Source organism: Cavia porcellus, unplaced genomic scaffold, assembly GCF_034190915.1.
Source record: "Cavia porcellus strain 051 isolate PalLab524CR breed Dunkin Hartley unplaced genomic scaffold, mCavPor4.1 scaffold_26, whole genome shotgun sequence".
NCBI classification, from domain to species: domain Eukaryota; kingdom Metazoa; phylum Chordata; class Mammalia; order Rodentia; family Caviidae; genus Cavia; species Cavia porcellus.
This window is the reverse complement of record NW_026947509.1, coordinates 3,790,309-3,802,790: the sequence shown is the minus strand read 5'-3', so window position 1 is coordinate 3,802,790 and position 12,482 is coordinate 3,790,309. Positions and strand designations below refer to the sequence as shown.

The following is a 12,482-nucleotide window of genomic DNA, read 5'->3' as shown; positions in this document are numbered from 1 at the left end:
CCAAAGCCAAAAGAATAGAGGAAATTATAAAAATCAGAGTAGAAATCAATGCAATAGAGACTAAGAAAACAATCCAAAGAATCAACGAATCAAAGAGTTGGTTCTTTGAAAGAATAAATAAAATCGATAAGCCCCTAGCCAACCTTATTAAAAAAGGGGAAGAAAAAGCTCAAATTCATGCAATAAGAAATGAAAAAGGAGAAATCACTACAGACCCAATAGAAATACAGAAGATCATCAACACCTATTTCGAAAACCTCTACTTTCAAAAGTTTGATAATACAGAAGAAATACACAGATTCTTAGAAGCATATGAAGTACCAAAGCTAGATCAAGAGGATGTAAAACTGTTGAATAACCCAATCTCTGCTAATGAAATTGAAAATGTAATTAAGTCCTTACCCACCAAGAAGAGCCCAGGCCCAGATGGATTCACTGCAGAATTCTACAAGAAATACAAAGAAGACCTAATGCCGACACTCCTCAAACTATTCAATGAAATTGAAAGGGAAGCAATCCTTCCTAAGTCATTCCTGGAAGCAAATATTACTCTAATACCAAAACCTGAGAAAGACCCAACTATAAAAAGAACTATAGACCGATCTCCCTAATGAAAACAGATGCAGAAATCCTCAATAAAATATTGGCAAATAGGATCCAGCAAATCATCAAGAAGTTTATACACCATGACCAAGTGGGATTCATCCCAGGAATGCAAGGATGGTTCAACATACGCAAATCAATAAATGTAATCCACCATATCAATAAAGCCAAAAATAAGAATCACATGATCATTTCTATAGATGCAGACAAAGCCTTCGATAAGGTCCAACATTTATTCATGATAAGAACTTTACAGAAAATTGGAATAAATGGTTTTTACCTCAATATAATAAAGGCCATTTATGACAAACCAACAGCCAGCATCATACTAAATGGCCAAAAATTGAAAGCCTTTACTTTAAAATTGGGCACAAGACAAGGATGTCCTTTATCACCACTCCTATTTAATATAGTACTGGAAGTACTAGCCAGAGCAATTAGGCAAGAAAGAGAAATAAAAGGGGTAAAGATAGGAAAAGAAGAAGTTAAATTATCATTGTTTGCAGATGACATGATACTCTACATAGAAGACCCCCTAAACTCCATTGAAAGACTCTTAGATACAATAAATAAATTCAGTAATGTGGCTGGATACAAAATCAATACTCAGAAATCAATAGCATTCCTATACACGAACAACAAAATCACAGAGAGGGAAATAAGAGAAACTGCACTCTTCACATTAGCAAGCAAAATAATGAAATATTTAGGAGTTACTCTTACAAAAGAAGTGAAAGACTTATACAGTGAAAACTATAATACACTGAAAAAGGAAATTGAAGATGATCTCAGAAAATGGAAAGACATCCCTTGCTCATGGATAGGAAGAACAAACATTGTGGAAATGGCCATTCTCCCAAAACTATTATACAGATTCAATGCAATCCCAATAGAAATACCGTCAACATACCTTATAGATCTAGAGAAATCACTCCTAAATTTCATCTGGAACCAGAAGAGATCTAGAATCGCAAAGGCAATTCTAAGGAGCAAAGACAAAGCAGGAGGCATCACAATCCCTGACTTGAAGTTATACTACAAAGCAACAGTAGTAAAATCATCATGGTATTGGAATCAAAACAGAGCCGAAGATCAATGGAATAGATTAGAAGATACAACCACAACTACAAACACACTAAACTACCTTATCTTTGATAAAGGAGCCAAGCAGGTTCACTGGAAGAATGACAGTCTCTTTAATAAATGGTGCTGGAAAAACTGGCTCTCCATTTGCCGAAAACTAAAGCTAGACCCATGTCTATCACCATGTACTAAATTAAAATCTAAATGGGTCAAAGATCTGAATATTAAAACAGAAACCCTAAATCTGTTGGAAGACAAATTAGGTAGAAACCTTGGAGACATAGGAGTAGGTAAAGAATTCATGAACAGGACTCAAATCGCACAGGAAATACTTCCCAGAATCAATAACTGGGACCACTTCTTATTAAAAAGTTTCTGCATGTCAAAAGAAATCTCCAGCATAGTGAAAAGAAAACCCACCAACTGGGAAAAGATTTTAGTGAACTCTCTCTCAGACAAGGGACTTTTGTCTAAAACATATAAAGAATTAAAAAAACTCAGATCTCCAAAGTTCAAAGATCCAATCCAAAAATGGGCATCTGAGATGAATACGCACTTCTCAGATGAAGAAATGCAAATGGCAAATAAATACATGAAAAAATGCTCATCATCATTGGTCATTAGAGAAATGCAAGTTAAAACCACATTGAGATACCATCTCACTCCTGAAAGAATGGCCAGGATCAAGAAAACCAACAACAACAAATGCTGGAGAGGCTGTGGGGAAAAAGGAACTCTCCTGCACTGTTGGTGGGAGTGTAGACTGGTACAGCCTTTGTGGAGGTCTGTCTGGAGATTTCTCAAAAAGCTGGGATTGGAAATCCTATTTATTCCAGCTATCCCACTTCTAGGCATATTCCCAGAAGAACTGAAAGCATCATACCACAGTGATATATGTGCACCTATGTTTATAGCAGCACAATTTGTAATCGCCAGATCTTGGAAACAACCCAAGTGTCCATCATCTGAGGAATGGATAAAAAAGCTGTGGTATTTCTATACAATGAAGTATTATTCAGCTATAAAGAAGGATCACATTGAGATATTTATCAATAAATGGGCGCAGCTTGAGACCATACTCATAAGTGAAATAAATCTATCTCGCATGTGTGAATACTGAATAGTTTCCCTAATGTAAGTAATGATTCAAATATATAAAAATATGTGGTAATCATGATTCCCCATTATGTGGCCTTGAAGCCTTATAAAGTTTTCACTTATTAATTGGAAAGGCTTTATTCTGGGCTTCTTGATATGGAAATATTTGAAGCTATAGTATATGAAGTTTTATTCAAATATTTCAAGGTAAAAGACAGACACTATGGTAACTACTATTAAGTCGGGTTATTTGGTGGTGAAGCATTAGGTTGCTTAAACAGTCATGCTTTGACCTCTATTGTTATATTGTTAATGTCCTGTTTTATCTCAATGTCTCCCTTATTCTTTAAAAAAATTATTTAGTTATTTCTTATGTTTGTTTTAATTAAGGGGAAAAATTAAAAAAATTAGCAGGATATATAATAGTAACTTTTTTTGATTTCCTATTAACTTGTTTTGAAGTCCTGTAATACTCCCACGATCTTGTTTTGACTGATTAGACTCTGTTCCGTTCTGTATGATAGTATCAAGTTTGAGGGTATAGGCAACTACTTTGAAGGCAATAAGATTCACTAAGATGCCCATTCTGGTTCGACTATTGTCTCCTTTGGAAGTGCTGTAATGTTTACAATGCCTAAGTTTTATTGGTCTTGTTCTCTATTGTTTTGTTCAACTTTATAATATCCAATGAGATAGACAATTCTTTTTAAGGAAACAAGAGACATCTTTGATAACCATTGTTGATAACCTTGTACTCTGTTTTACATCATGTGCTATGTCTATCCTTGGTTTTGACTGACAGCTTTGTTTTGCCATATTTGACTTTATTCTTAACCCCCCAAAAAAGTAATAGGAACTAAGGAGTAATAAAATCCAAAATGTGTAAATTTTGTTGTAAAAAAGAGAGGGGGGAAAAAAAGAGCTCTAATGGATATAACAGCAAGTGTGTTTAGGGGTGTTATATAGCTGACTATATTAATGTTTTTGGTTGGATCATTGAACACAACTGTTTGCAGTCTCCCTGTTTGAATGTCCACTTTGTATTCTTTGATACTGTGATTTGAGCAATTATTTCTAAGATGATAATATGTAATCTATTAATAGGTGATTTCTTACTGTTTTTTGTTTTTGTTTTTGTAGTTCTGTATTACGTGTACCCTTACACCGCTTTGTTTTGTTTTGTGTTTTTCTCTTTTTCCTCTTAAATAAAATAAAAAAAAATGTCACTTGGCTATCACATTCAACATAGCCAATTAACCTTGACTACAATGTTATCAGCTAAATGTTACCACTATTACCATTTAATTTGTAATTAATGCAATACATTTTAAATACAGGCCTACTATGTTAGATAGTTTTGAATTCCTTTTTCAAATTTTTGAGTGAGATATAAACATGTGGAAATGTTTAACTTTCAGGTCATATTTATATAGACATCTCTTTTGGGCTGATGAGTTATTTCAGTCCTGTTTGCTTTACATAAGAGGACTCTATGAAGATGCTATTAATATCAGTGGTTATAATAAACATGTGAATAATCCATCTGCTGTATGTCTTGTGAAGGTAGGTGGGGTTATCTTCTACAAGCTAATGCTGACATCTAGAAACCTGGTCGAATAAAGGAACATAGGTTTTTGGATTCACATTGGGATCCTTCTGTGGACAGCTGGTATTTTGAACTTGCTTCTCAGAATGTGATTTCCTTAGAAGTCTATAGTTTAAACATTCCTTGGAAAGAATTTCTATTTGACCTAATTCTATGAGATTTTTCAAACATGTCTCTAAGTATGTACTATCACTTATAAATAATTGTCTCTAGTACATTATTAATAGTTATCAGCTATTCTTTTTCCAGTGTAGCATGTCAAGACTTATCATAAGTTAAAACTTAGATTTTTGTTAAATTTATGAATTTTTCTTTTTCATCTTTCTAGAAATGCGATCATCTTTATTGAATGATTTAGTTAAATTTTACACAATAAATTTTTTGAAGCAGAAATTAAGTTTAAGTGTTTAGTGCACAGTTAAAGCAGATTCCAGCAGGTTTTATTTCACTGACCATGAAGGAGACACTGAAAATTAAGACTGATAAAGTCACTTAGATTTAGAAAGAAAAATAGAAAGGGGCCTAGACGTGTAATTGAGAGCCACACTTGTAAATTAATATCTCAATTTTAGAATCCATTAGGTATAGTGATTGTTCAGTGTTCTTTGAGTGGATAAATCAAAGAACTAATGAGGGGGGTGAATTAGCCACTACAAAGTATATGCTATATAGCTATATGAGACTGTTAATATTTCAAAAGAATAAATTCAACTTAAGTCACTGAAAAGTACTTTTGATAGTTTGTCATTAGAAGTAAACAAATTGGGGAGCTATGATATTAGATTGTTTTATTAGAGGCTGACAGGATGTATATATCCCTTAACTTAATGAGTGGGAAGAAAAGGAAAATTTTAGGAAGTATCTGTGTCTATGAAATATCAACACAGAGAAGAGAATTTAGGACTATACTGGAGACTTCTGGCCCAGTACATCAAGAGGAAGAGAAAAAAACTTTGTCATCCAGTATATAATTATTTGTTGATTTTTTGTTATAAGTAATTGTTGTGTGAAGAAAATGAATACAAAAAACTTCTGCTGTCAATATGCTTATAATGTATTAGAAACAAGAATTCCTTACATTAAAAATCATAAATCCTAGAGATCGTTTTTTGCTTTGGTAATTGTTCTAGCTAGTGAATTAGGAAAACACAAGCCAAAGAATGTTAACTGTCAATATTACTATTAAAACTATAGCCATGCTGTAGAAATTCAGAGAAAGCAGGGTTTCTCTTTATCTAGGGTTAATTAGGGCAGCTTCCTGCTAATAGATAGGCCACCATGGCTTTGACTAGTCATTGAGGGAGGGAGGGAAAAAGAAGTTAAATAAGGAATTTAAATACGGATAAGTCATTCCATAAGTTTAGTTTGAGGGCACATTGAATCATCATTGGCAAGACAAGAATAACAGAAGAAAGGGAAATGGTAAAGGTACCTTCCCAAGAGGTCAAACACTCCATTTGGGCTGTGAGGACAGTAGCATGCAGGACCAGGATTCTCTGAGTGGCAGAGGGCAGGCTTAGCCAGAGAGTCAGCAGATTCCCAGTTCAGAGCTGGTCCTGAGGGGATTGCATTGTTGGGGTGCAGACTCCAGGGAAGACTGGCCCTGAGGAACTGAGGAGGAGGTAGCCAGATTACAGATGTAAAGATGGAAGCTACTGAAGGTCCTACCTCGCACATACATGGCCATCAGTCTGCACCCTCACCTGTCATTGTCTGAACTGAGTTCTGGAGAGGCCGTCACTCATGGATGTGTGCAGAATCAGGCTGAGTGGAGACTCTGGATAAGATCTCTTCTTTAAGAGTGAATAATTGATTTTAATAGGAAGTATTTTGGGTCTTAGTGAAGATGTAGATATTTTCCCTGGAGAAGGCAGTCAGTGGTGATGGTAATCTACACAATTAGTAAGTTTCTCTTGTGATTCTTGGGTTAGGAAAATGCTGAGAACTACTCCCAGAAACAACTGCTGAAAGACTCTGAGCATGGTATTTGAGGAAAACTACTGTGATATTGGTTCATTGAAAAACTTTTATGTGGAGAGATACTAGGGCTAAAGAAATAGTATGCTACTAAAATAACACAAACATTAGAAATAAGGCCTTCAAGTAGGACCTTAGCAGTGAGAACAGTAATAAAAGTAGATTTTTGAGACATTTTTCACTGGAATGCTGAGAACCTAATGATGAGACATGGGACCAGAAAAGAGAGTGGTCCAAGAGTAAAATCAAATGCTGAAGCCAGAACTCATTACCCTTTTCTTAGAGTTTGAAAACAGGTTTATTGACCGTTACAGTGCACTGAGGATTAAGCGCTCTGCATGTTTCTTGATGCAATTGTACTGTGGCAAGAAAATTAACACAATGTAGGAAAGTAAAAAATGCTCCAAGGAGGAAGGATGGTATGCATGCAGGACCAGATGGGAATGGACAGTGTAGCAGGTGGAAATGTCTTCTTGCTGGTGTCTGATAGAATGCCAACTAAAATTTGCCCTATTTCTATTATTTAGCTTTAACTTCTTTATCCTGACTTTCATTGCATGTTTTAAACAAATAATTGGGAATTGAAAAGTAAAAATGATTTCTGGAATTGGCAAGTTCTCCAAGTTTACAGATATTTAAAAATATCTTAACTTTAAAACTTTTCTGTTTTAGATCATCTTAGTTATGACTTAAAATAATAATGTATTTTTTCTGTTTTAAACCAATATTTAGATTTAATTATGGTTATTTAAATTTGAAGAACATATAAAGGCATACAGGACATAGACCACAAAGCACATAAAGCAGAAATTATAAAACATGCTCTTCTTTATGACCTAAAAGGGTACACAAATATCATCTGTCTTTTTTGTTGTTGTTAATGAGCTTTGCTTTCCAACACTTAATACTTGCTTTCATTTAATTAGCTGGATAGATCTCGAACATACTGCCTTGATGAATTTTGTGGAGAACAGTTACAGCAAGCTGCTCAGGCACGGAAGCACCTTGAGGCTATCAGGGATAAAGCAATTTCAGAGATAAAGTGTACACTCTTAAAGGTAACTTTTTAAAATTAAAGGTAATTCTTGAATTATATTCTCTTGGTTGCTATATACTGACTGAAGCAATTGCTCCAGGTTTTATGTCTGGAAATAAGTGTTGGAAATGGGGAATGGAAAACAAAGGCTAACTAACTTAACAAACTTCCTAGTACTACCTATTTACTATGTGTAGTAACTTCTCTAGGTGCAATAAAATACGAAGAACATATACACAGGGTATATATCTACACGTAAATGTTCATATTTATATATACACAAGTTCAAGATGCTGAAAAACTAATTTTAGGTGGCATATAAAAGGAAATGTGATCAGTTACAAAGCTCATGGCTTTATAAGATACAGGAAAGTTCACTGCTCAGGAGAAATATAACTAGGTGAAGCAAAACTTCACAAAGATTTTATGAAAAGATTTATTAAAATAATGAACATTTTTCTCAAACATTCTTCCCTATCTGCTTTTGCAGAAGGAAGGTCCTATGTAGGAACACATAAGTACTCAATGGTATGTCCTTCTTTGTTAGACTTCTAAAACTAATCTGCCTATGAATCACCACACTTCATAAGCTTCAAGACTCATAAATTTCTCTCTTTTGATCTGATGTTTGAAGAATAAGCATGAAGTAAAATCTTAAAAGTTTTGATAAATTTAGTTCAGCCTATAATAGTACTGTACTAACACAAGCAATCAGCATGTCCCTTGATTTTTTCTTAAACTGTAGGTTGCAGAAAAGAAAGATGTTAAAGAATATTTTGAGACAAAGCTGCCTGAAGACATAATACATTTCAAGCTGCCGAAATATAGGTGTTTGTTAGAAACAATTGCAAGGTTTCTCATGCTGGTTGACTACATATTCCAAGAACTCATCCGTCAGCTAATGAACACCGCAGTCACACTACTTTTGGAATTATTCAATGGTTCTGCTAGCATGCCGTTTTCAATGGAAAAAAAGAATGAAAACCTTATCAGGTAGATCACCCTTTTTGACTACTAGGATAAGTTGATGATCATAATTTCATAATGTATTGCTACTTATAAGGAAATATCCAAAAGTTCTCTTGCAGCAGAGTATTTGTATTCACTTTTGCAATTATATAAAGTTATTATTTGATAATACTTTAATATTGTCCATAAAAATTTAAGAAAATTTCTTAATTTTTTCCTCACAATGAAATACAAGATGCTCACTGAATTTGAATTTCAAATAGACAATGAGTAATTTTCGTATATAAATATAACCCAGGAATTACATATACTAAAATTATTTTGGGGTATCTGAAATTCATATTATTTGCTAGCCTTGGTAATTGTAACCATAGCTGTACAGTATCTTTCAAGTCCCAAGCTATTCTTACAGATGGATACATGAGAAAGATCCTGCAAAGAACCATGATGATTGATTGGAATTTGAGTCAATTCCAAGATCTGTTGAATATTTCCCTACCAAAGCAAGTATTAAAATAACTCCAACCTTCTATTTAAATACTGTTGTTAAAAATAATACATGTTTCTTTCTTTTTTTTTTTTTTTTTTTTTTTTTGGTACCAGGGATCGAACTCTTGAGCTCACTCTTAGCAAGCAGGTGCTTGTGCCACTGAGCTAAATCCCTGAGTTCCTCATGCTTATTTTCTGTAATGGAATCTATTTATTGTAACTTGTGAAACAGACAGAGAATGTCAATTGAAGTAGTGGGATACTTTATGTCCAAACTATCAAAATTTGGCAGTATCATTAAGTTAAACCAAAGTTTCATTATCACAACAACAGCTGAAAATATATCATTTTATAAAAATTTGAAAGAGTATTAAAGATAATATATTCTGTTTCTGTAATTATTATTGATCCGAAGCACATATACCACTTACCTGAGGCCTCATAGCTGGTTTGAGCCAGTGCTGGGATTTAGCCTACATATAGACACAACCATTTATAGACAGCACATTATAATCTTATTGATTATAAATCTTATTGTACATGTGTGTGTTTTAAATATATCTTTAAAAGATATTGGCAGAGTTAGTTAATCTTCTAGAAAATTTGCAAAACAAAAGTTACCCTTAATTCCATCACTCAAATACAATGTCCTGTCATTTTATATGATTTCTTGTAGGCATTTCCTGTACGTTTTTCTAGTGTCATATTCCTAGTGTGCCATTTTGCACCTTAGTTTTAAATACATTACATGTTCTGTGTATTTTTTTTCTTGGTATGTTGGAATGTGTAGGTTTTAGTTCAAATTATTCAACTAAATTATGTTGTTTAGTTCAAATTATGAACTCCCTAGGTTCTAATCTCTGTTTTGTCTCTGGCTTGTTGTATGACTTGGAATAGCTGTTAACCTACCAGAGGTGGAGTAAAGTCTTTAGGATCCAGTTTCCTTTTTTTTCTCCCTCATTTATAAAATGGAGAAAACAGTAACATCTATGTCATGATGTTGCTAATAAACACAGAATAAATATCTGACACATAATAGCTAACATTTTATAACATTAGCACCTCCATTTAGGTCTTTGATGTATTTTTAAAATTTTCTTCTTAATTTTTTTAGTAAATGTTTTTAATACATTATAGTGATGTTCATTTGGAAAATTGCTGTTTCCTTATAAGATATCTTGATCATTTTCAGTCCTGTTACCCTCTTTTGTTTTTCCTTCCAAATCCAACAGTCCTTCTTAGGTTCCCTGTATAACAGAAAACATTGAATATTTAGTTTGCTGAGTCTGGCTTTGTGTAGCTTAACATAATGGCCCTCAATTCCATCCATTTCACTGCAAATGACATGATTTTATTCTTATTTATTGCTGAATAATATTCACATATTATATCAATATGTGAATTATATTATACCTCTAGGTGTGTCCAGAGCTTAGCTTTTGTCAATTGTTCCGTTGTAAAAATGGCTATACATGTGTCACTACAATATGATATATTTAATTCTTCTGAGAATATACCAAAGAGAGAGAGAGAGATGGGTCAAACAGAATTTTTATTTTTAATTTTTTAAGGAACCTCTACTAATTTCCATATTGGTTTTACTAATTTACAGTCTTACAAACAATGTAGCAGGATTCCCTTCTCCCTGCAATTTTGCCACAATTCATTGCTTTCTGTGTTGTTGATGATAATCTTTCTGGCTGGGATGAGATGGACTCTCAGTGTAGTTTTGATTTATATTTCCCCAATGGCCAAAGATGTTGAACATTTAAAAAATATATTATTGACCATTTTACTTCTTTTGAGAAGTATCTATGCAGTTCATTTGCCAATTTTTGATTGAGTCATTTGTGATTTGGGGTTAGGTAATTCTTTTGGGTTCCTCATGCATTTCTTTTTCAGAAGAGTAGCAAACAAAGATTTTCTTCCATTGTGTAGGTTGCCTTTTCACCCTACTCATTGTTCTTTTGATGTGGAAAACTTTTAAATTTTATGTAGTCCCATTTTTGATTCTTGCTATTATTGTTTGTGCTACTGGAGTTTCCTTCTGGGAAATCTTTGCATGTGCAAAGTATCTTCAAGTTCTCCCCTATGTTATCTTTCAGCAGTTTATAAATTTGTTTTTATATTTACATCTTTGATTTATCATGTTTTGATTTTAGTACAGGACAAGACTTAGGGATCTAGTTTCAACTTTCTCTGAGAGTGAATGCACTTTCAGAGAAGTGTATTCTCCAAAGTGTGTTTTTGGTCCTTTGCCAAGATGAGATGACTGTAAGTACCTGGTATTGTTTCTGTGTCTTCTTTTCTACTGAATTGGTCTACATGTCTGTTATTGTGCCAGGATCATGTTTTGTTCTTATAGACTTGTACTACAATCCAGTGCAGTGGTACCTCAGTTCAGTGGCACCTTAGTTCATTCCACAATTCTGGAAAAAGTGGCTACATTCATATTCATACAGGAAAGATGACTGTGGCCCTGTTCGTTACCTGATTCAGAGTTTGCAAATAGAAACAAAGTTTTGCTAAACACTTCTGTTTGCAAACCAAATTGTCTGCAAAGTGTTCATGAAAGGTCAACAGTGCTTTTCATTTTGCTTTTATGTAGTTCTTTTCCTGTTCTGGGTCCTTTCTGAGTCCATACGAATTTTAAGATTGTTTTTCTAATTATGTGAAGGATGTTGTCACAGGATTGCACTGAATCTATAGATCTATTCTGGTAATATTGCCACTTTTCATGATATTAGTTATTCTGATCTAGCAACAAGAGATGTCTTCCCATTTTCTAAGGTCCTCTTCAATTCTTTTTTTATTCAGAGTTCTGTAAGTTTTCATTATAGAACCCCTTCAGCTCCTTCATTAGTTGATTGTTAGGTGTTTAATTTTTTTGAAGCTATTGTGAGTAAAACTTTTCTGTTTTCTTTCTCGGTAGGTTCATTATTGGTGTACAGGCACACTGCTGGTTTTTGTTGATTTTTGTATCCTGACACTTCAGTGAATTTGTTTATTAGTGCTGAGAGTTTTCTGGTGGAGGTTTTGGAACTTATATAAAGGACTATGTCATCTGCAAAGAGATAGTTTGAATTCTTTCCTGATTTTCGAGGGAAAACTTTCAGTTTTTATTCATTTATTATGATGTTGACGTGGATTTGTCATAAATGGCTTTTATCAGTGTCTGTTGTGACTATTATGTGTTTTTATTATTACTTCTGTTTATGTGATATATTACATTGACTGATTTACATATGTTGAACCATTCTTGCATCTCTAGGATGAAGCTAACTGGTCATGATGTATGATCTTTTTAATGATCATACATGTTGCATAATGATCATACTTGTTGCATTCTATTTGCAAGTATTTTTTTGAGGATTTTTGCATCTATGTTCATTAAGGAAATTGTCTTGTAGTTTTCTTTTATTTTTAAGTCCTTGGCTACTTATGGTATCAGGGTAATGCTAGATTCAAAGAACAAGTTTAGCAGTGTTCCTTTGCTTTCAATTTCATGAAATAATTCAAAAAGTGATGACCTTAGTTCCTCCCTGAAATTCTGGTAAAATTTAGTAATGAATCCATTGAGTCCCAGACTTTTCTCAATTGGTAGGGTTTTTATTACTGCCT

At 33.6% G+C, this 12,482-nt stretch overlaps 1 protein-coding gene across 1 annotated transcript in view; it reads left to right on the top strand.

The window, feature by feature from the left end:
* Dnah14 (dynein axonemal heavy chain 14) overlaps nucleotides 1-12,482 on the top strand; it is a 345,721-nt gene that overhangs the window by 38,633 nt on the left and 294,606 nt on the right. The window contains exons 8-10 of the mRNA XM_063237535.1: nucleotides 4,203-4,347; nucleotides 7,294-7,425; nucleotides 8,149-8,396. Of these exons, the coding sequence (XP_063093605.1) occupies nucleotides 4,203-4,347; nucleotides 7,294-7,425; nucleotides 8,149-8,396 (525 nt within the window). The remainder of the gene's footprint in view (nucleotides 1-4,202; nucleotides 4,348-7,293; nucleotides 7,426-8,148; nucleotides 8,397-12,482) is intronic.